At 56.1% G+C, this 22883-nt stretch overlaps 3 protein-coding genes and 1 long non-coding RNA gene across 5 annotated transcripts in view; 3 read left to right on the forward strand and 1 right to left on the reverse strand.

Moving 5' to 3' along the window:
- Positions 1 to 3326: 3326 nt before the first annotated feature.
- LOC310918296 (galectin-4-like) lies at positions 3327 to 11746 on the forward strand. The gene is made up of 11 exons (XM_083877150.1): positions 3327 to 3378; positions 4468 to 4556; positions 5065 to 5266; positions 5955 to 6005; positions 6067 to 6186; positions 7096 to 7119; positions 7759 to 7803; positions 8373 to 8402; positions 8886 to 8974; positions 9990 to 10161; positions 11470 to 11746. Exons 1-11 carry the CDS (start codon positions 3334 to 3336, stop codon positions 11614 to 11616), a joined length of 1014 nt encoding a protein of 337 aa, XP_083733276.1. The 5' UTR covers positions 3327 to 3333; the 3' UTR covers positions 11617 to 11746.
- A 1232-nt stretch (positions 11747 to 12978) lies between these two features.
- On the forward strand, positions 12979 to 17582 carry EIF3K (eukaryotic translation initiation factor 3 subunit K). Its single transcript, XM_083877328.1, has 8 exons — positions 12979 to 13059; positions 13621 to 13719; positions 14079 to 14199; positions 14977 to 15051; positions 15178 to 15244; positions 16658 to 16735; positions 17004 to 17129; positions 17458 to 17582. Exons 1-8 carry the CDS (start codon positions 13001 to 13003, stop codon positions 17487 to 17489), a joined length of 657 nt encoding a protein of 218 aa, XP_083733454.1. The 5' UTR covers positions 12979 to 13000; the 3' UTR covers positions 17490 to 17582.
- Positions 14085 to 17537, reverse strand: LOC310918472. Its single transcript, XR_014591675.1, has 3 exons — positions 17443 to 17537; positions 14972 to 15099; positions 14085 to 14194 (listed from the first exon to the last, which is right to left on the reverse strand). It is a non-coding gene; the product is annotated as an uncharacterized lncRNA (long non-coding RNA).
- A 797-nt stretch (positions 17583 to 18379) lies between the features above and the next one.
- The window catches only part of ACTN4 (actinin alpha 4), a 30402-nt gene continuing 25898 nt past the window's right edge, over positions 18380 to 22883 (forward strand). For both annotated transcript variants that reach the window (XM_083877191.1, XM_083877190.1), the window contains exon 1: positions 18380 to 18572. In XM_083877191.1, the coding sequence (XP_083733317.1) occupies positions 18432 to 18572 (141 nt within the window). In that variant the 5' untranslated portion in view covers positions 18380 to 18431. The remainder of the gene's footprint in view (positions 18573 to 22883) is intronic.

Consider the following 22883-nt stretch of genomic DNA (forward strand, 5'->3'; position numbering starts at 1 on the left):
GGTGCAAAACGGGATTTTTTTGGTGGGGGGGGTTGGATTTATCTGGGATATTTGTATTTATTTGGGGAATTTGGATTTATTTGTGATTTATTTGGGATATTTGTATTTATTTGGGATTTATTTGGGATATTTGTATTTATTTCAAGGGGAGCTCTGGATTTATTTTAAGGGAGGTTTCAATTGATTTGGGGAATTTGTATTTATTTTAGGAAGATTTTTATTTATTTTAGGAAGATTTATTTGTATTTATTTGGGGGATTTGTATTTAATTTTAAGGGGGGGGAGGGTTGTATTAGGGGTGGATTTATTGATTTTGGGGGTAATTAATATTTATTTGAAGAATGTTTGTATTTATTTGGGGATTTATTAAAATTATTTGTATTTATTTGGGGGAATTGTTTGGGATTTATTTATTTATTTGGGATATTTGGATTTATTTGGGGTTTATTTATTTAATGGGGGGATTTGGATTTATTAAAAGGAGAATTTGGATTTATTTGGGGTGGGGAGTGTTTATTTTGGGAGGGTCCTGGGGTGTCTCCTGAACCCAAAAATGAGCTCAGAACCCCCAAAAAATGAGTTTTAATCCTCCTAAAATGGGTTCAAACCCTCCTAAAATTGAATTTTTTTAGAATTTTTGAACGGATTTTTTAATGGATTTTTTAGGATTTTTTTAGGATTTTTTAAGGATTTTTTAGGAATTTTTTTAGGATTTTTTTTTAGAGGGACTGCAGGGAACAGGTGAGGGGTGGGAACACCTGGAGGGAACAGGTGAGGGCAGGGGACACCTGAGACCTTCCTGGCCACCCCACAGGTGTGTCCCAGGTGTCCTCAGGTGTGTCCCAGGTGCCCCAGGTATATCTCAGGTGTGTCCCAGGTGTCCCCAGGTGTCCCCAGGTACCCCCAGGTGTGTCCCAGGTGTCCCAGGTGTGTCCCAGGTGTATCTCAGGTGTGTCCCAGGTGTCCCCAGGTATATCTCAGGTGCCCCCAGGTGTATCTCAGGTGTGTCCCAGGTGTCCCCAGGTATATCCCAGGTGTGTCCCCAGGTGTGCCCAGATGTGTCCCAGGTGTATCCCATGTGCCCCAGGTGTGTCCCAGGTGTGTCCCCAAGTGTGCCCAGGTATATCTAAGGTGTCCCCAGGTGTGCCCAGGTATATCTCAGGTGCCCCAGGTATATCCTAGGTGTGTCCCCAGGTGTGTCCCAGGTGTGCCCAGGTGTATCCCTGGTATGTCCCATGTGCCCCAGGTGTGCCCCAGGTGTGCCCAGGTGTATCTCAGGTGTCCCCAGGTGTCCCCAGGTGTGCCCAGGTATATCTCAGGTGTGCCCCAGGTATATCCCAGGTGTATCCCAGGTGTGCCCTGTCCCCAAAATTTGGCCGGAGAACGAGGAAGGAGGAGGAAGAGACGAGGTCGGACACGAGAGGAGGAGCGACAGAAAATCTGATAAGAGCAGGAAACTGCAACGAGATAAGAGCGGAGATATCAGTGAAATTATCAGAGATATCAGTGAAATGATCAGAGATATCAGTGAAATTATCAGAGATATCAGTGAAATGATCAGAGATATCAGTGAAATTATCAGAGATATCAGTGAAATTATCAGAGATATCAGTGAAATGATCAGAGATATCAGTGAAATTATCAGAGATATCAGTGAAATTATCAGAGATATCAGTGAAATGATCAGAGATATCAGTGAAATGATCAGAGATATCAGTGAAATGATCAGAGATATCAGTGAAATGATGGCCCTGGGGGTTCCCAGGAGGAGAGGATGGATTTTATCACATTCATGATCAGCTTTGGAGGAGAAGTGGAGGCTCAAAAAATCTACTAATTTTTTTTAGATAAATAAAAATAAAAATATAAAAATATAAATATACAAATAAAAATAAATACATAATTATATAAAATATATAAATATAGGTATAAAAATAGAAATAAAATTTAAAAATAAATAATTAAATATAAATATACAAATAAAAATGAATATAAGACATAATTATAAAATATAGATATAAAGATAAATATACAAATTAAATTAAAATTAAAATATAGAAATAAATATAAAATTTAAAATTATATAATTAAATATAAATATACAAATAAAAATAAATATAAAATATAATTATAAAATATAGATATAAATATAAATATACAAATTAAATTAAAATTAAACTATAAAAATAAATATAAACATAAAATTTAAAAATATATAATTAAATATAAACATACAAATAAAAATGAATATAAAATATAATTATAGAATATAGATATAAATATAAATATACGAATTAAATTAAAATTAAAGTATATAAATAATTATAGAAATAAAAATAAAATTTAAAAATATATAATTAAATATAAATATACAAATAAAAATGAATATATAGTATAATTATAAAATACAGGTATAAATATAAATATACAAATTAAAATACATAAATATAAATGTACAAATAAAAATAAATATAAAAACACAAAAATATAATTACATAAAAATATATAAACATAGATATAAATATACAAATAAAAATTAAAATAAAAAATCTATTTACTTCTATTTTATAACAATAAATCTTTTCCCCCACCCCACGACTGTGATTAAGGGAATTATCTCCGGAAATCCTCAAGGTCCAAATCCCCACCCGGGGACAAAGTCCAGGTGCTTTTACCTGTCCCAGGTGTGTCCCCAGGTACATTTACCTGTCCCCAGGTGTGTCAGCTGTGCCCAGGTGCATTTACCTGTCCCAGGTGCTTTTACCTGTCCCAGGTGAATTTACCTGTCCCCAGGTGTGTCAGCTGTCCCCAGGTGCTTTTACCTGTCCCAGGTGTGTCACTTGTCCCAGGTCCATTTACCTGTCCCAGGTGTGTCAGCTGTGCCCAGGTCCATTTACCTGCCCCAGGTGTGTCCCCAGGTACATTTACCTGTCCCAGGTGCTTTTACCTGTCCCAGGTGTGTCACCTGTACCCAGGTACATTTACCTGTCCCAGGTGTGTCCCCAGGTACATTTACCTGCCCCAGGTGAATTTACCTGTCCCAGGTGTGTCAGCTGTGCCCAGGTACATTTACCTGCCCCAGGTGTGTCAGCTGTGCCCAGGTACATTTACCTGTCCCAGGTCCATTTACCTGTCCCAGGTGCTTTTACCTGCCCCAGGTGAATTTACCTGTCCCAGGTGTGTCCCCAGGGGGGTCAAAGTCCACCCCCCGCCCTGGGCGAGGCCGGAACTGGGGGGGCCCGGCTGGACTTTGGGGGGTATAAAACCCTCCAGGTGTGTCATTATTGTCACCATTGTCACCTTGTCACCGCTGTCACCGCTGTCACCGTCGCCATGACCTTTGTCCCCGCTCCTGGCTACCTGCCCTTCTACAACCCGGTGGGTACCCCCCAAAAAATGGGGTGGGGGGTCCTAAAAATGGGGGGGGAGAGTTAGAGGGGTCTTTGTCATCCTGGGGGTGAAATTTGGGGTCTTTGTCACCCAAAAAATGGGGTGGGGGGTCCTAAAATATTGGGGGGGAAGAGTTAGAGGGGTCCCTGTCACCCCCCTGGTGACATTTGGGGTCCTAAATCAGGGGGAAAGGAGAGTCAGGGGGGTCCCTGTCACCCCAAAAATGGGGTGGGGGGTCCTAAAAAATTGAGGGGGGAGTTAGAGGGGTCCCTGTCACCCCCCTGGTGACATTTGGGGTCCTAAATCAGGGGGAAAGGAGGGTCAAGGGGGTCCCTGTCACCCCAAAAATGGGGTGGGGGTCCTAAAAAATTGGGGGGGGAAGAGTTAGAGGGGTCTTTGTCATCCTGGGGGTGAAATTTGGGGTTCTTGTCACCCCAAAAATGGGGTGGGGGGTCCTAAAAATTGGGGGGGAAGAGTCAGAGGGGTCTGTGTCACCCTGGGGGTGAAATTTGGGGTCTTTGTTACCCCAAAAATGGGGTGGGGGGTCCCAAGAATTGGGAGGGAAGAGTTAGAGGGGTCTTTGTCATCCTGGGGGTGAAATTTGGGGTCTTTGTCACCCCAAAAATGGGGTGGGGGGTCCTAAAAATTGGGGGGGAAGAGTCAGGGGGGTCCCTGTCACCTTTGGGGTCCCTGTCACCCCCTGATGACCTTTGGGGACCCCCCGGTGACCTTTGGGGACCCCCTGACCCCCTTTTCCCCCCCCCCCAGCCCCTCCCCTATGTGGCCCCGGTGGTCGGGGGGCTCCGGGGGGCTCCTGTGACCTTTGGGGACCCCCTGACCCCCTTTTTCCCCCCCAGCCCCTCCCCTATGTGGCCCCGGTGGTCGGGGGGCTCCGGGGGGCTCCTGTGACCTTTGGGGACCCCCCGGTGATTTTGGGGACCCCCCTGACCCCCTTTTTCCCCCCCAGCCCCTCCCCTATGTGGCCCCGGTGGTCGGGGGGCTCCGGGGGGCTCCTGTGACCTTTAGGGACCCCCCGGTGATTTTGGGGACCCCCCTGACCCCCTTTTTCCCCCCCAGCCCCTCCCCTATGTGGCCCCGGTGGTCGGGGGGCTCCGGCCCGGAATGGCCGTTTATGTCCAGGGGGTGGTGCCCCCCCACGCTGACGGGTAATGGGGGAACTGGGGGGACTGGGATAAACTGGGGGGGACTGGGGGGGACTGGGAGGGGTTTGGGGGGGACTGGGATAAACCGGGAGGGGATTTGGGGGAACTGGGAGGGACTGGGGACAAACTGGGAGGGACTGGGAGGGACTGGGAGGGACTGGGAGGGACTGGGGACACTGGGGGGACAATGGGGCAGGACAATGGGAGGGACTGGGGACACTGGGAAGGGACTGGGATAAACTGGGAGGGACTGGGCGACACTGGGTGACACTGGGGTGACACTGAAGGACACAAAGTGACCCCCAGGTGACTCTGGGGATGACACTGAGGTGACCCAGGTGACTCACCTGTCCCCAGGTTCAGGGTTAACCTGTCCCCAGGTCCCGATGACTCTGCTGACGTCACTCTACACCTGAATCCCCAATTTGGGGCGGGGGTCCCGGGGGTCCCGAGGGTCCCAGGGTGACTCAGGGTGACACTGAGGTGACAGAGGTGACTCACCTGTCCCCAGGTTCCGCGTTAACCTGGCCTCAGGTACCGATGACTCCTGTGACGTGGCCCTGCACCTGAACCCCCGATTTGGGGCGGGGGTCGCGGTGCTCAACAGCCGCCGCCGGGGGCGTTGGGGGGACGAGGAGCGGCGGGAGCTCCACCCGCTCTGCCCTGGGGGGTCCTTCGAGATCGTCATCAACGTCACCCCCGAGGGGTACAAGGTCTGGGGAGGGGGCGCAGGGGGGCGCAGGGGGGTCTAAAAGGGGGGGTTGGGGGGTCCTGGGGGTGTTTGGGGGTCCCAGGGGGGATTTGGGGTCTAAAAGGGGGATTTGAGGGGTCTAAAAGGGATTATGGGGGTCCCCGGGGGGGATTTGGGGTCTTCAGGGGGGTTTGGGGTCCTCAGGGGGGGGATTTGGGGGGTCTAAAAGGGGTTATGGGGGTCCCTGGGGGGATTTGGGGTCTTTAAGGGGGATTTGGGGGGTTCAAGGGGGGATTTGAGGGGTCTAAAAGGGAGTTAGGGGTCCTCAGAGGGGAGTTTGGGGTCTTCAAGGGGGAGTTTGGGGTCTTTAAGGGGGCTTAGAGGTCTTCAGGGGGGATTTGGGGTATCCCAGGTATATTTTAGGGTCCCCCAGGTGTATTTCGGGGTGTCCCAGGTGTATTTTAGGGTCCCCCAGGTGTATTTCGGGGTGTCCCAGGTGTATTTTGGGGTATTTTAGGGCCTCCCAGATCTATTTTAGGGTGTCCCAGGTATATTTTAGGGTCCTCCTGATGTATTTTGGGGTGTCCCAGGTGTATTTTGGGGTTTCTGGGTGGGTATTTGGGGTTCCTAGATGGGTATTTGGGTATTTTGGGTTATCCCAGGTATATTTTGGGTTACCCCAGGTGTATTTTGGGGTCTCTGTCCCCCAGGTTCTGGTGAACGGGACGTTCTACGCCGAGTTCCCGCACCGGCTGCCCCCGGTGTATTTTGGGGTGTATTTTGGGGGGTCTCAGGTGTATTTCTGGGGTGTTTCTCCCCCAGGTTTTGGTGAACGGGACATTTTACGCCGAGTTCCCGCACCGGCTGCCCCCGGAGCAGGTCACGGCCGTGGATGTGGCCGGAGACCTGGAGCTGCACTCGGCCTCCGTCATGGGGGGAGCGGTGAGGGACCCCAAAAACTGCCCCAAAAATATCCCTGTGCCCCAAAAACCAGCCCCAGACCCCAAATTCCACCCCAAAAATATCCCTGGGCCCCAAAAAACAGCCCCAGACCCAAAATCCAGCCCCTAAAACCCACCCCAGACCTCCAAAAACCACCCCCAGACCCTAAAACCACCCTCAGACCCCCCAAAACTCGTCCCCAGACCCCTCAAAATCACCCCAGACCCCAAAATCCACCCCCAGACCCCCTAAACCCACCTGAAGACCCCCCAAAAACCACCCCCAGACCCCCCAAAAACCACCCCAGGACCCCCAAAACCACCCTCAGACCCTCAGAATCCACCCCAGGACCCCCTAAACCCACCCCCAGGACCCCCTAAAACCACCTGAGGACCCCAAAGCCACCCCTGGACCCCCCAAAAACCACCCCAGACCCCCCAAAATCCACCCCCAGACCCCAAAACTCACCCCCGGACCCCCCAAACCCACCTGAAGACCCCCAAACCCACCCTCAGGACCCCCTAAAACCACCCCAGACCCCCAAAACTCACCCCCAGACCCCCTAAAACCACCCCAGACCCCCTAAAACCACCTGAGGACCCCAAAGCCACCCCTGGACCCCCCAAAAACCACCCCAGACCCCCTAAAACCACCCCAGGACCCCCTAAACCCACCCCCAGGACCCCCTAAAACCACCTGAGGACCCCAAAGCCACCCCTGGACCCCCCAAAAACCACCCCAGACCCCCTAAAACCACCTCAGGACCCCCAAAAACCACCCCTGGACCCCTAAAACCCACCCCTGGACCCCCTAAAACCACCCCCAGACCCCCTAAACCCACCTGAAGACCCCCAAAACCCACCCCAGGACCCCCCCAAACCCCTCTAATGTCCCCTTTGTCCCCTGCAGGGAACGTGTCCCCCCTGTGTCCCGGTGAGTCTGGGGGGGTTTGGGGGGTCCCAGGTGGGTTTTGGGGATGCCCAGGTGGGTTTGGGGGTCCCCAGGTGGGTTTAGGGGTCCCCAAGGTGAGTCTGGGGGGGTTTGGGGGGTCCCCAGGTGGGTTTGGGGGTCCTCAGGTGAGTTTGGGGGTCCCCAAGGTGAGTCTGGGGGGGGTTTGGGGGGTCCCAGGTGGGTTTTGGGGGGTCCTCAGGTGGGTTTGGGGGATCCCCAGGTGGGTTTTGGGGTCCCCAAGGTGAGTCTGGGGGGGTTTAGGGGTCCCCAGGTGAGTTTGGGGGGGTTTGGGGGGTCCCAGGTGGGTTTTGGGGGGTCCTCAGGTGGGTTTGGGGTCCCCAAGGTGAGTTTGGGGGGCTTTGGGGGGTCCCCAGGTGGATTTTGGGGTCCTCAGGTGTATTTTGGGCCCCCCAGGGGTTTGAGGTGGATTTTGGGGTCCCCAAGGTGGGTTTTGGGGTCCCCAGGTGAGTCTGGGGGGTCCCCAGGTGTATTTTGGGACCCCCCAGGTGTATTTGAGGTGTATTTTGGGACCCCCCAGGTGGGTTTGAGGCCCCCCAGGTGTATTTTAGGACCCCCCAGGTGGGTTTGAGCCCCCCCTGACCCCCCTGTTCCCCTCCCCAGGACGGACCCCAGACCACGCCCATCTACCCCGACTGTAACCTGCCGGTGAGTCCCACCCCCTCCCCAAAATCTGAGCCCCCTCCCCAATTTGGGGGGGATCCCCCAGGTGTGTCCCCTCTCCCCTATTTGGGGGAGGGTCCTCCAGGTGTGTCCCCCCTCCCCAATTTGGGGGGTCCCCCAGGTGTGTCCCCCCCTCCCCAATTTGAGGGGGGGTCCCCAGGTGTGTCCCCCCCTCCCCAATTTGAGGGAGGGTCCCTAGGTGTGTCCCTCCTCCCCAATTCGGGGGGGGTCCCCCCGGTGTGTTTCCCCCTCCCCAATTTGAGGGGGGGTCCCCAGGTGTGTCCCCCCTCCCCAATTTCGGGGGTCTCCAGGTGTGTCCCCTCTCCCCTATTTGGGGGAGGGTCCCCCAGGTGTGTCCCCCCCTCCCCAATTTGAGGGAGGGTCCCCAGGTGTGTCCCCCCCTCCCCAGTTTGGGGAGGGTCCCCAGGTGTGTCCCCCCATCCCCAATTTGGGGGGTCCCCCAGGTATGTCCCCCCCTCCCCAATTTGGGGGGAGGTCCCCAGGTGTGTCCCCCCACCTCACTGACCCCACCTTGACCCGCCCACCCCCCACAGGTGATGCAGCAACCGCCCACCTTCCACCCGGTGAGTGAGGGGGGGTCCTGGGGGGTCCTGGGGGGGATTTGGGGGGTCCTGGGGGAGATTTGGGGGTCTTGGGGTGGATTAAGGGGGAATTTGGGGGGAATTTGGGGGGTCCTGGGGGATTTGGGGGAGCTCAGAGTGGGTTTTGAGGGTCCTGGGGGGGGGTTGGGGGGTCCTGGGAGGGGGATTTGGGGGTCCTGAGAGGGGGCTTGGGGGTCCTTGGGGGGTCCTGGGGTGGATTAAGGGGGATTTGGGGGGGATTTGGGGGTCCTGGGGTGGATTAAGGGGGATTTGGGGGGTCCTGGGGGGGATTTGGGGGTCTCAGGGTAGATTTTGGGGGTCCTGGGTGGTTTATAGGGGAATTTGGGGAGATTGGGGGGTCTCTGTTGGGATTTGGGGGATTTTTGGGGGGTTCTGAGGAGTTTTGGGGGCTCTTTAGGAGGGTCTCTGAGCCCCCTCCCCAATTTTTTTGTCTCCCCTCCCCAGCCCGTGCCCTTCATCACCACCATCCCGGGGGGTCTTTCCCCCAAAAAAACCATCGTCATCAAGGGCTTCATCCCCCCCCACGCCAGCAGGTAACGGGACCCCCGCCCCAAAAATATCCCAAAAAATACCCCCAAAAATACCAAAAATCCCCCCCAAAAATACCCCAAAATCCCCCCAAAAATACCCCAAAATACCCCAAAATACCCCCCAAAATACCCCCAAAAATACCCCAAAATACCCCAAAAATACCGCAAAATTCCCCCCAAAAATACCCCCAAAAATACCCCAAAATTCCCCCCAAAAATACCCCCAAAATCCCCCCAAAAATACCCCAAAATACCCCAAAATACCCCAAAATTCCCCCCAAAATACCCCCAAATTACCCCCCAAAAATACCCCAAAATCCCCCCAAAAATACCCCCAAAATACCCAAAAATACCCCCCAAAAATACCCCCCAAAAATACCCCAAAATCCTCCCAAAATCCCCATTTTGACCCCCCAAAACCCCTCCCAGGACCCCCAACCCCCCCCAAAATCCCCCCAAATTCCCCATTTTGACCCCTGTGACTTCCCAGGACCCCCAAATCCCCCACCCTGACCCCTAAAACCCCTCCAGGACCCCCAAAATCCCCCCAAAATCCCCATTTTGACCACTGTGACCCCCCAAAACCCCTCCCAGGACCCCCAACCCCCCCAAAATCCCCCCAAATTCCCCATTTGGATCCCTGTGACCCCCCAGGACCCCCAAAACCCCCCAAATTCCCCATTTGGACCCCCCAAAATCCCAAAATCCCCCCAAATCCCCTTCCTGACCCCCCAAATTCCCTAAAATCTCCCCCAACCTCCCCAAATTCCCCCCAAATTCCCATCCCTGACCCCTCTAACCCCCCCAGGACCCCCAAAATTCCCCCAAATTCCCCATTTTGACCCTGTGACCCCCCAAACCCCCCCAGGACCCCCAAAATCCTCATTCCTGGCCCCCTGTGACCCCCCCAGGACCCCAAACCCCCCCAAAATCCCCCTAATTCCCCATCCTGACCCCCCAAACTCCCCCCAAACTCCCCCAAAACCCCCATTTCTGACCCCCCAAACCCCCTCCCCAGGTTCCACATCAACCTCCGGGCGGGCCCGGGGGGGGACGTGATGCTTCACCTGAACCCTCGGCTGGACGAGGGGGGGGTCGTGGTCCGAAATTCCCTTTTGGGGGGTTCCTGGGGCCCCGAGGAGCGGGACCTGCCCGGCTTCAACCCCTTCCAGAGGGGGCGCTACTTTGATGTGAGTGGGGAGGGGGTTTTGGGGGGGTTTGGAGGAGATTTGGGGGTCCTGGTGGGGCTCAAAGGAGATTTGGGGGGTTCTGGGATGGATTTTGGGGGTCCTGGGGGGATTTTGGGGGGTTTGGACTGAGATTTGGGGGTCCTGGGGGGGTCTCAGGGGGGGTTTGGGGGTCCTGGGGGGAGTTTGGGGGGTTCTGGGGAGGCTCAGGGGGGATTTGGGGGTTTTTTTTGAGGGTCCTGGGGGGATTTTGGGGGTGCACAAGGTGGAATTTGGGGGTCCTGGGGGGTCTCAGGGGGGGTTTGGGGGTCCTGGGGGGAGTTGGGGGGGTTCTGGGGAGGCTCAGGGGGGATTTGGGGGTTTTTTTTGAGGGTCCTGGGGGGATTTTGGGGGGTTTGGAGGGATTTTGGGGGAGTTTGAGGTGGGATTTGGGGTCCTGGATGGGGCTTAGGGGGGATTTTAGGGGGTTCTGGGGAGGCCCAGGGGGGATTTTGGGGGGACTTTGGGGGTCCTGGGGGGATTTGGGGGGCACAGAGTGGGATTTGGGGTCCTGGGGGGAGATTTGGGGGTCCTGGGGAGGATTTTGGGGCGGTTTGGAGGAGATTTGGGGGCCTGGATGGGGTTTAGGGGGGATTTTAGGGGGTTCTGGGGAGGCCCAGGGGGGATTTTGGGGGTCCTGGGGGGACTTTGGGGGTCCTGGGGGGATTTGGGGGGCACAGGGTGGGATTTGGGGTCCTGGGGGGAGATTTGGGGGTCCTGGGGGGGATTTTGGGGCGGTTTGGAGGAGATTTGGGGGCCTGGATGGGGTTTAGGGGGGATTTTAGGGGGTTCTGGGGAGGCCCAGGGGGGATTTTGGGGCTTCTAGGGGGGCTCAGGGGGGATTTTGGGGGTCCTGGGGGGAGTTTGGGGGGGCTCAGGGCAGGATTTGGGGGTTTCAGGGGGATTCACGGGGGATTTGGGGGATTCTGGGGGGATTTTTTGGGGTTTGGAGGAGATTTGGGGGCCCTGGGGAGGCTCTTGGAGGGCTTGGAGTGAGTTTTGGGGGTCTCTGGGGTGACTTTAGGGATCTCTTGGGGGATTTTGGGAGTCTCTTGAGGGATTTGGGAGGTTTCTGGGGGGATTTTGGGGGGTTTGGAGGAGATTTGGGTGTCTCTGGGAGGGTTTTGGGGCTCCTGGGGTGACTTCGATGATCCCTGAGAGGATTTTGGAGATCTCTGAGGATCTTTGAGAGGATTTTGGGGATCTCTTGGGGTATTTTGGTGATCCCTGTGAGGATTTTGGGCTGACACCCCCCATTATTTCCCTCCCCAGCTGTCGATCCGCTGCGGGAACCATCGTTTCAAGGTCTTTGCCGAGGGGCAGCCGCTCTTTGATTTCCACCACAGAGCCCCGGCCGGGCCCCACGTGGACGTGCTGGAGATCGAGGGGGACGTGGTGCTGTCCTACGTGCACTTCTGAGCCACCAAAGTCCCGTAAACTGCACCATAACTGCACAAAAAATGCCCCAGAACGGTCCCATAATTGCCTTATAACTTCACAAAAAATGTCCCATAAACTGCCCCCCTCAAATGTCCTCTCCCCAATAAATACTGACCCAAATAAAGTCACTTCTGATCCGGCTCTGGAGATTTGAGGTGGAAATGGGTGGGAAATGTGAGGGGAAAATGTGAGGGGAAAAGGGGGAAAATGTGAGGGGAAAAGGGAGGGAAATGTGAGAGGGAAAACAGAGAAATGTGATGGGAAAAATGGTGGAAAAATTAGGGGGAAAGTGAGGAGAAAAGGGAAGGAAATGTGAGGGGGAAAGGGTGGGGAACGTGAGGGGAAAAAGGGCGGGAAAACGTGAGGGGAAAAAAGGCGGGAAAACGTGAGGGGAAAAAAGGGCGGGAAAACGTGAGGGGAAAAAGGCGGGAAAATGTGAGGGGAAAAAAGGCGGGAAAACGTGAGGGGAAAAGGGCGGGAAAATGTGAGGGGAAAAGGGCGGGAAAACGTGAGGGGAAAATGGCGGGAAAATGTGAGGGGAAAAGGGCGGGAAAACGTGAGGGGAAAAGGGCGGGAAAACGTGAGGGGAAAAAAGGGCGGGAAAACGTGAGGGGAAAAAAGGCGGGAAAACGTGAGGGGAAAAAAGGGCGGGAAAACGTGAGGGGAAAAAAGGGCGGGAAAACGTGAGGGGAAAAAAGGCGGGAAAACGTGAGGGGGGAAAAAGGCGGGAAAACGTGAGGGGGAAAAAGGCGGGAAAACGTGAGGGAAAAAAGGCGGGTCCCTGGGGACCCCCAAAACCACCTGGGACCCCCCAAAACCCACCCAGGTCCCCTCTAACCTGTCCAGGACCCTCCTGGCTTGTTATTGATCCCTCCCCAGTTTGGCTCACACTGATCCAACTACAATCCCAGTATGATCCCACTACGACCCCAGTACGATCCCATAGAATTCCAGTATAACCCCAATATGGTCTCACTGTCCTTCTTGCACAAGTCCAATGTAATCCAGTACGACCCCAGTATGATCCCAGTACAACCCCAGTACAATCCCAGTACGATCTGCTGTGATCCCAGTTTGTCCCAGTCCCTCCCAGAATTCCCGTTCCACTCCGACCCCGCATCGGGGCTCGGCCCCAGTTCCTCCCAGTTCGGCCAGTTCTCCCCAGTTCCCCCCGTCCCCCCCAGTTCCCCCCAGTTTGCCCAGTTCCCCCAGTTCCCCCCAGTCCCCCCCCAGTGCGGGACGCGGCCGGTACTGGGAGTGGGCGTGGCCAGCTCTGGGCTCCACCCACTTTCTCCGCCCTATGAGCCCCCGCTCCGCGTGAAGCGGAAGTGGCCGCGACGTCATTTCCGGGAGAGCCGCTAACATGGCGCTGTTCGAGCAGATGCGAGCGAACGTGGGGAAACTGCTCAGGGGCATCGACCGGTACTGGGAGCACTGGGAGATGACTGGGAGAGGACTGGGGGGCCCTGGGGAGCACTGGGAGGGCACTGGGGGGGACTAGGGGGGGACTGGGAGGGAATTGGGGGGCCCGGGGGGGGGTCCTAGGTGTGTAAAGGGGGTCCCAGGTGTATAAAGGGGGGTCCCAGGTGTGTATTGAGGGGTCCCAGGTGTATAAAGGGGGGTCTCAGGTGTGTATTGAGGGGTCCCAGGTGTGTAAAGGGGGTCCCAGGTGTGTAAAGGGGGGTCTCAGGTGCGTATTGAGGGGTCCCGGGTGTGTAATGGGGGTCTCAGGTGTGTATTGGGGGGTCCCAGGTGTGTATTGAGGGGTCCCGGGTGTGTAAAGGGAGGTCCCAGGTGTGTAATGGGGGGTCCCAGGTGTGTATTGGGGGGTCCCGGGTGTGTATTGGGGGGTCCCAGGTGTGTATTGGGGGGTCCCGGGTGTGTATTGAAGGGTTTCAGGTGTGTAAAGGGGGGTCCCAGGTGTGTAAAGGGGGGTCCCAGGTGTGTCCAGGTGTGTCCCAGCCCCTCCCCTCACCTGCCCAGGTACAACCCCGAGAACCTGGCCACCCTGGAGCGCTATGTGGAGACCCAGGCCAAGGAGAACGCCTACGACCTGGAGGCCAACCTGGCTGTGCTCAAGCTGTGAGAACTCCGAGGGTCCTGGGGGGCGCTTTGGGGGGTCCTGGGGGGCAGTTTGGGGGTCCTGGGGGCAGTTTGGGGGTCCTGGGGGGCACTTTGGGGGGTCTTGGGGGGCACTCTGGTGGTCCTGGGGGCAGTTTGGGGGTCCTGGGGGCACTTTGGGGGGTCCTGGGGGGCACTTTGGGGGGTCCTGGGGGGCACTTTGGGGGGTCCTGAGGGGCACTCTGGGGGTCCTGGGGGGCACTCTGGGGGTCCTGGGGGCACTTTGGGGGTCCCTGGGGGGCAGTTTGGGGGTCCTGGGGGGCAGTTCGGGGGTCCCTGAGCCCCCCCAGCCCCCTCCTCACCTGTGCTCACCTGTGCAGGTACCAGTTCAACCCCGCCTTCTTCCAGACGGGGGTGACGGCGCAGATCCTGCTCAAGGCCCTCACCAACCTGCCCCACACCGACTTCACCCTCTGCAAGTGCATGATCGACCAGGCTCATGTATCCTGGGGGCTGGGGGACCCCAAATCCGGGGGGAAACACCCCCAAATCTGGGGGGAAAACCCCCAAATCCAGAGGGGAACACCCAAGGAATCCCCCAAATCCAGGGAGAAACCCCCAGTTCCAGAGGGGAACCCCCAGGGAATCCCCAATTCCAGGGGGAACCCCCAAATCGAGAGGAGAAACACCAAATCCAGAGGGGAACCCCCAGGGAATCCCCAATTCCAGAGGGAATCCCCCAATTCCAGAAGGAATTCCTCAGTGGGAACCCCCCAGTTCCATCAGGACCCCTCCAAATCCAGAGGGGACCCCCAATTCCAGAGGGGAACCCCCAGAGAATCCTCAATTCCATGAGGAACCTCCCAAATCCAAAGGAAATCCCCCAGGGAACCCCCTAATTCCATGGGGAAGCCCCCAGTCCCAGTGGGAATCCCCCAATCCCAGTAGGACTCCCCTTTTCCCAGCTCTGGATCTCTTGTATCTCTCTGGATTCAGGAATTTGGGGTGGGGGGCTTGTTTTGGGGTTTAAACCCCTTGTTTTGGGGTTTAAAGTTGCCCCATTCCATAGGGAACCCCAAATTCCACAAAGACCCCCCAGAATTCCACAAGAACCCTCCCTTTTCCTCTCAGTTCCACCTCATAGAGATCACACCTGGTATTTCTCCCCCCCCAAAATCCCCCCCAAACCCAAATTTGGGGGTCTGGGAGAGGGGGACACTTTTGTTCCTCTTTTTTTTTGTCCCAAATTTTTGCCTTGACCCCCCAAAAAAACCTCAGCAAGAGGAGAGACCCATCAGGCAGATCCTGTACCTGGGGGAGCTGCTGGAGACCTGCCACTTCCAGTCCTTCTGGGTCAGTGAATTCCCCCCAAAAATGGGGAGGGGAGGGGTCCCCAAAAACCTGGGGAGACAAAAAGGGGGAGCCCCGAATGAGGGGGTGACCCCTGGAATGAGGGGGTGACCCCTGGACTCCTCACAGCAAGCCCTGGATGAGAACATGGAGCTGCTGGAGGGGATCACCGGCTTCGAGGACTCTGTCAGGAAATGTGAGGGGGTTTTGGGGGGTCCTGGGGGGGTTTGGGGAGGGTTGGGGGGTCCTGGGGGGGGGGTTGGGGGTCCTGGGGAGGTTTAGGGAGGTCCTGGGGGGGGGGTTTGGGGGGTCCTGGGGAGGGTTTGGGGAGGGTTGGGGGGTCCTGGGGAGGGTTTGGGGGGTCCTGGGGAGGGTTTGGGGGGTCCTGGGGAGGGTTTGAGGGGGTCCTGAGGGGGGTTGGGGAGGTTTGGGGGGTCCTGGGGGGGGGGGGGGGGGGTTAGGGGGTCCTGGGGAGGTTTAGGGAGGTCCTGGGGGGGGGGGGGTTGGGGGGTCCTGGGGAGGGTTTGGGGCATCCTGGGGAGGGTTTGGAGGGGGATTAGGGGGGTCCTGGGGGAATCCTGAAAGAGTCCAGGGGGTCCTGGGGAGGTTTTTGGGGTTCTAGGGGGGTTTGGGGGGTCCTGGGGGGTTTGGGGGGCCCTGGCGAGGGTTTGGAGGCCCTGGAGAGGGTTTGGAGGCCCTGGGGAGGGTTTGAGGGGGTCCTGAAGGGGTTTGGGGGGGTCCTAAGGGGGTTTGGGGGCTCCTGAGGAGGTTTGGGGGGTTTTGGGGACAATTTGGGGGGTCCTGGAGAGGTTTGGGGGGGGGTTGGGGAGGGTTTGGGGGGTCCTGGGGTAGTTTAGGGGGTCCTGGGGTAGTTTGGGGGGGGGTCCTAGGGGGGTTTGGGGGGTCCTGGGGAGGTTTGGGGGGTTTTGGGGAGGGTTTGGGGGATCGTGGGGAGGGTTTGGAGGGGGATTAGGGGGGTTTTGAGGGGTCCTGGGGAAGGTTTGGAGGGGGATTAGGGGGGTTTTGGGGAGTCCTGGGGAGGGTTTGAGGGGGTCCTGGAGGGGTTTGGGGGGTCCTGGGGGGGGTTTGGAGGGGGATTAGGGGGGGTTTGGGGAGTCCTGGGGAGGGTTTGAGGGGGTCCTGGAGGGGTTTGGGGGGTCCTGGGGGGGGGTTTGGAGGGGGATTAGGGGGGGTTTGGGGAGTCCTGGGGAGAGGTTGGAGGGTCCTGTAGAGGTTTGGGGGGGGTTCTAGGGGGGTTTGGGGGGTCCTGGGGAGGGTTTGAGGGTTCTTAGAGGGATCCTGAAAGGCTCAGGGGGGTCCTGGGGAGGTTTTGGGTGGTCTGGGCAGGATCCCGAAAGAGTTTGGGGGGTCCTTGGGGGGGCTTGAAGAGAATCTTGAGGACGTTCTGGGGGTCCTGAGTTTTCTTTAAAGGTTCCTGGAGGAACCTGGGGCTGGTTCAGGGATGATTTGAGGGTCCCTGAGGGGATTTTGGTGCTACAAGGAGGATCCTGAGTGGAATCAGAACATCCTGGAGAGGATTTGGAGGTCCCAGGGTGTTTTTTGGGGGATGTTTTGGGGGTCCTGAGCAGTTTTTTTGGGCTCTCCCCAGTCATTTGCCACGTGGTGGGGATCACGTACCAACACATCGACCGCTGGCTGCTCGCTGAGATGCTGGGGGACCTCTCAGGTCAGGGGGCTGGGGGTCCTCAGGGGGTTTGGGGGGTCCTGGAGAGGGACTGGGGGGTCCTCAGGGGGTTTGGGGGGTCCTCAGGGGGTTTGGGGGGTCCTCAAGGGGTCCTGGAGGGGGTTTGGGGGGTCCTGGAGGGGGTTTTGGGGGGTCCTGGGGAGGTGCAGGAGGCTCTGGAAGGGTTTGGGGTGTCCTGGTGGGATCCAGGAGGTTTTGGGGGAGATTTGGGGGGTATTTCAGCCCCCCCAGACCCCGCTGTGCCCCCCAGAGTCCCAGCTGAGGGTGTGGATGAGCAAATACGGGTGGACAGAGCCGGAGCCGGGGAGGATCCTCATCTCCAACCAGGAGGAAAACATCAAACCCAAAAACATTGTGGAGAAAATCGACTTTGACAGTGGGTTGAGGGTCCTGGGGAGGAGTTTGGGGCATCCTGACGGGAGTTTAGGGAAGTTTGGGAGGAGTTGGAGGGTCCTGAGGGGGTTTTGGGGGTACAAGGAGATCCCATGGAGATTTTGGGGGTCCTGGGGAGGCACAAAGGGGGTTTTGGAGGAGGTTTGGGGGATCTTGGGAGGGCTGGGGGCAGCACAGGAGGGTCCTGAGGAGTTTTGGATGGATTTTGAGTGTCTGGTGAGAGATACAGGAGAAGCTCAGGGGTGTTTGAGGGAACTTAAAAGTAGAGGGGTGTCCTGGGACCCCCCCAAACTCACCTGTTTTTCTCACAGGTGTGTCCAGCATCATGGCCTCCTCTCTCTGAGCCCCCCGGAGCCGAGCCCTGAACACCGACCTCCAAACCCCACCTCCCCAACCCCGACCCTCCCCACTTTAACCACTAAAGAGGCTCCAAAGCGGCGCCAGGCTCCTTCTTGGGGGGCGCCAAAATGGAGGGGGGGGATCTGAGGGCAGGTGGGCGGGGCTTCAGAGTGGGCGGGGCTTAGACGAGTCTGAGGGGGGATTGGCTGGGCTTAAAGTGGGCGGGGCTTGAGAAGTATCTGAGAGGGGGAATGGGCGGGGCTTATGATGGGCGGGGCTTCAAATCTTTCTGGGAAGATAGGCGTGGCTTAGAGTGGGCGGGGCTTGAGACGTGCCTGAGGGGAGATGGGCGGGGCTTGAGAAGTATCTGAGGGGAAGATGGGCGTGGCTTAAAGTGGGCGTGACTTCAAAGCTTTCTGGGAAGATGGGCGTGGCTTATAGTGGGCGGGGCTTGAGACGTGCCTGAGGAGAACGAGGCGGGGGCTTAAACTGGGCGAGGCTTGAACGCGTCTGAGGGGAGATGGGCGGGGATTGGATGCGTGTGAGGAGAGATGGACGGGGATTGGACGCGTCTGAGGGGAGATGGGCGGGGCTTATTTTATAGTGGGCGGGGCTTGTGGACACGCCTGAGGGCAACAGGGCGGGCTTTGACGCGCCCATGAGAGGAATGAGCGCGGGGCTTTGACGCACTTTGGGCGCGGTTTGTGCTCCGTGAGGGCGGTGAGCGTGGCTATGGGTGTGGCAGTGGGTGTGGCGGTGGGCGCGGCTTTGGGTGTGGCGGTGGGCGCGGCCCGCGCTGGCGCCTGCAGGGCGGGAGGGGCGTGGCCCGTGCGCGCGGCTCTGGGGGCGTGGCTCTGCTGCGCCTGCGCAGTGCCGGGTGCGGGGCGGGTGGGGGGGGGCGAGTCGGGTCGGTGTCGGTGGCGCGTCCTCCGCCTGTCGCGACATAATGGTGGATTACCACAGCGCGGGGCAAGCCCACCCCTACGGCGGCAACGGGCCCGGCCCCAATGGCGACTACATGGCCCAGGAGGACGATTGGGACCGGGATCTGCTGCTGGACCCCGCCTGGGAGAAACAGCAACGCAAGGTGGGGGGGGCCGGGGGTCACTGAGGGCGGGATCGTGAGGGGCTGAGGGGATTTCAGAGTCTGAGGCGTCCATGAGGGGTTTCCTGAGGGGTTTCAGGGGTCAGAGAGCGGGGCAGGGGGATCTGGGGGGTCCCTGAGGGGATCCGTGAGGGAATGAGGGACCCTGAGGTGTCTGAGGGGATTCGTGAGGGATCCAGGAGTGTCTGAGGGGATCCATGAGGGACTTTGGGGTGTCTGAGGGGATTTATGAGGGATCCGGGAGTGTCTGAGGGGATCCATGAGGGATCCAGGGGGTCTGAGGGGATCCATGAGGGATCCGGGAGTGTCTGAGGGGATTTTTGAGGTGATTTGAGTCTGAGGAAGGTGTTTTGAGGGGTCCCTGAGGGGGTTCATGAGGGATCAGAGCCCGGGACAGGGAAATTTGGGGGGCCTGGGGGGTCTGAAGGGTCCCTAAAGGGGTCCCAGCCCAGGACAGGGAAATTTGGGGGGCCTGAAGGGTCCCTAAAGGGGTTCAGGGACCTCCCCGAGGGGTCCCAGCCCGGGACAGGGAAATTTGGGGGCTCTGGGGGGTCCCCAAAGGGGTTCAGGGACACTGAGCGGGGTCAGGACCTTTTTAGGGACGTCCCTGAAGGGTCTGGGGGGTCCTCGGGGTGTCCCTGAAAGCTCCGAGCCGGGACCTGGCGGAAATCTGGATTTTTGGGGGAAATCAGGACTTTTAGAGGAAATCAGGATCTTCAGGGGAAATCAGAGTTCTTTAGGAAAATCCGTATTTTTAGAGGAAGTCAAGATTTTTTGGGGAAATCAGGATTTTTGAGGGAAATCAGGATTTTTTAGGGAAAATCAGGATCTTTAGGGAAAATCAGGATGTTTTAGAGGAAATCAGGATCTTTAGGGAAAATCAGGATTTTTTTTTTTTTTTAAATTCAGGACTTTTAGAGGAAATCACGATTTTTTGGGGGGAAAATCAGGACTTTTAGAGGAAATCAGGATTTTTTTGGGGGGGGGGATCCCAGAGCTTGATCAGACCTGTCGGGACCCCCCAACTGGGTGAGGGGACACTTTGGGGACCCCCAGGGCCGAGGGGACACTTTGGGGACCCCCCCCCCCAAGGCCGAGGGGACACTTTGGGGACACTTTGGGGACCCTTTGGGGGCACTTTGGGGACCCTTTGGGGACACTTTGGGGTCCCCCAGGACACTTTGGGGACACTTTGGGGACACTTTGGGGTCCCCCAGGACACTTTGGGGACACTTTGGGGACCCTTTGGGGGCACTTTGGGGACACTTTTGGGACACTTTGGGGTCCCCCAGGGCCGAGGAGACACTTTGGGGACACTTTGGGGTCCCCCAGGACACTTTGGGGACACTTTGGGGACACTTTGGGGTCCCCCAGGACACTCTGGGGACACTTTGGGGACCCCCAGGACACTTTGGGGACCCCCAGGGCCGAGGGGACACTTTGGGGACACTTTGGGGTCCCCCAGGACACTTTGGGGACACTTTGGGGACCCCCAGGGCCGAGGAGACACTTTGGGGACACTTTGGGGTCCCCCCGGGCCGAGGGGACACTTTGGGGACACTTTGGGGACACTTTGGGGACCCCCAGGGCCGAGGGGACACTTTGGGGACACTTTGGGGACACTTTGGGGACCCCCAGGGCCGAGGGGACACTTTGGGGACACTTTGGGGTCCCCCAAGGCCGAGGGGACACTTTGGGGACCCCCAGGACTGTTTTTAGAGGAAAAAGCAGGCGGATTTTGTCCCATCCCGAGGGATTTCCCCCATTCCGGGTGAGGAGTTTCCGGAGCTCCGGGCCGGGTAAAGGGCACCGGGCAAAGGGGGATCCCCGGGACCCGCCGCTTTCGGGGAGATTCAGAACCCCGAGGGGGGTCCCTGGGTGTCTCCCCCTCCCCAAATCCCCCCCGGGCGTGGGAAGGGCCGGGAGGGGCCGGAATTCCGAGTGTTCCGGGTGAGGGTTAGTCACCGGCACGGCCCGGGGCCCGGCCTGCGCCTGCATTCCTGAAGCTTTGGGGGTCAATTCACAGGGCTTGGGGGTCTCATTCCCAGGTTTTGGGGTGAATTCCCACGGCATTCCTTAAGTTTGGGGTAAATTCCTGCAGTTTAGGGTCTCATTCCCAGGCTTTGGGGTGAATTCCCACAGTTTTGGAGTGAATTCCCACAGTTTTGGAGTGAATTCCCACAGCATTACTGAAGTTTGGGGTGAATTCCCTCAGGTTTGGGGTGAATTTCCACAGTTTTGGGGTGAATTCAGAGGATTTTGGGTCTCATTCCTGCAGTTTTGGGGTGAATTCCCTCAGTTTGGGGTTTCATTTATGGGTTTGGGGTCTCATTCCCAGGTTTGGGGTGAATTCCTGCACTTTTGGGGTGAATTCACAGGTTTTAGGGTCTCATTCCCAGGTTTTGAGTCTCATTCCCAGGTTTTGGGGTGAATTCCTACAGTTTGGGGTCTCATTCTCAGGTTTTGGGGTGAATTCCCACAGCATTTCTGAAGTTTGGGGTGAATTCCTGCACTTTTGGGGTGAATTCACAGGCTTTGGGGTCTCCTTCCCGGGTTTTGGGGTGAATTCCCACGGCGTTACTGAAGTTTGGGGTGAATTCCCTCAGTTTTGAGGTGAATTCCTGCACTTTTGGGGTGAATTCCTGCAGTTTAGGGTCTCATTCCCAGGGTTTGGGATGAATTCCTGCAGTTTTGAGGTGAATTCACAGGGTTTGGGGTCTCATTCCCAAGTTTTGCGGTGAATTCCCACAGTTTGCAGTTTCATTCACAGGTTTGGGGGTGAATTCTCACAGTTTTGGGGTGAATTCCCAGGTTTTGGAGTGAATTCCCACAGCATTACTGAAGTTTGGGGTGAATTCCCACAGTTTTGAGTCTCCTTCCCAGGTTTTGGGGTGAATTCAGAGGATTTGGGGTCTCATTCTCAGGTTTTGGGGTGAATTCCCTCAGGTTTGGGGTGAATTTCCGCAGTTTTGAGATTAATTCCTGCAGTTTGGGGTGTCATTCCCAGGTTTTGGGGTGAATTCCTGCAGTTTTGAGATGGATTTCCACAGTTTGGGGGTTCATTAATGGATTTTGGGGTGAATTCCTGCACTTTTGGGTCTCATTCTCAGGTTTTGAGATGAATTCCCACAGTTTTGAGGTGAATTTCCTCAGTTTTGAGGTGAATTCCCACAGTTTGTTGTCCCATTCCCCAAGTTCTCCCTCGACTTCCGTGACTTTTATGTTTTATTTCCTGTAACTTTTCAATTCCCCGAGTTGTGCCGTGAATTCCCTCGGGTTCCACTCGATTTACTGATTTTAATGTCAAATTTCCTGCATTTTGTGTTTAATTCCTTTAAATTTGGGGCGAATTCTCTCAATTTTGGGGCGAATTCTCTGAATTTTGGGGCAAATTCTCTGAATTTTGGTGCAAATTCTCTCAGTTTGGGGCAAATTCTCAATTTTGGGGCGAATTCTCTCAATTTTGGGGCGAATTCTCTCAATTTTGGGGCAAATTCTCTCAGTTTTGGGGCAAAATCTCAATTTTGGGGCAAATTCTCTGAATTTTGGGGCGAATTTTCTGAATTTTGGGGCGAATTTTCTGAATTTGGGGTCGAATTCTCTGAATTTGGGGTCGAATTCTCTGAATTTGGGGTCGAATCCCCTCAATTTTTGGATATTAATGAGGAATTCCCTGTCCCAGCTCAGAACCAACTCTCCCCCTCCGTTTCTCTGGTTTATTTTCAGTTTTTTTCCAGGAAAACTCGGGTTAAATCCGATTATTTTTGGCACAGGAAGCGCAGTTTGATCTTCCCCCTCCTCTTCCTCCACTCCCGGCTCTTCCCACGCTCTGGGGCCACAAATTTGAATTTTTTCTCTGGGATTTTTCAGCATTTGGGGCGTTTTGGATCCCCGGGAATGTTAATTGGGGTTAATTTGGTGTTAATGAGCAGCTTTGGGGATTCCCTTTGATTTTTCCAGGGATTTGGGTCACTCTGGAGCCTCCCCAGCCCCTGTTTTTCCCGGAATTCCCGATTTTGGGGGGAATTGGCCCAATCCCGACCCTTGGGGGGTCCCTGGGGAGGGATTCGCCTCTGGAATTCTCTGGAATTCCAAAAATGCGGCGGGGAACGTCCTGCCGGGGCTTTCTGCCTTATTTTCCTTCTTTTTCCTTCTTTTTCCTTATTTTCCTTCTTTTCCTTAATTCTCCTTCCTTTCTTTTCCTTAATTCTCCTTCCTTCCTCCTTTCTTTTCCTTCCTTTTCATTTTTTCCTTAATTTTCCTTCCTCCTCTTCCTTCCTTTTCCTTCCTTTT

The sequence above is a fragment of the Zosterops lateralis genome (assembly GCF_965231275.1).
Source record: "Zosterops lateralis genome assembly, chromosome: 23".
In the NCBI taxonomy this organism is placed as follows: domain Eukaryota; kingdom Metazoa; phylum Chordata; class Aves; order Passeriformes; family Zosteropidae; genus Zosterops; species Zosterops lateralis.

Coding starts and splice junctions, on each gene's coding strand:
- LOC310918296 (XM_083877150.1), top strand. CDS start 3,334: ATGACCTTTGTCCCCGCTCCTGGCTACCTGCCCTTCTACAACCCG. Junction 5,267..5,954: donor TCACCCCCGAGGGGTACAAG/GTCTGGGGAGGG, acceptor TCTGTCCCCCAG/GTTCTGGTGAACGGGACGTT. Junction 8,975..9,989: donor ATCCCCCCCCACGCCAGCAG/GTAACGGGACCC, acceptor CCCCCTCCCCAG/GTTCCACATCAACCTCCGGG.
- EIF3K (XM_083877328.1), top strand. CDS start 13,001: ATGGCGCTGTTCGAGCAGATGCGAGCGAACGTGGGGAAACTGCTCAGG. Junction 13,720..14,078: donor AACCTGGCTGTGCTCAAGCT/GTGAGAACTCCG, acceptor TCACCTGTGCAG/GTACCAGTTCAACCCCGCCT. Junction 16,736..17,003: donor GATGCTGGGGGACCTCTCAG/GTCAGGGGGCTG, acceptor TGTGCCCCCCAG/AGTCCCAGCTGAGGGTGTGG.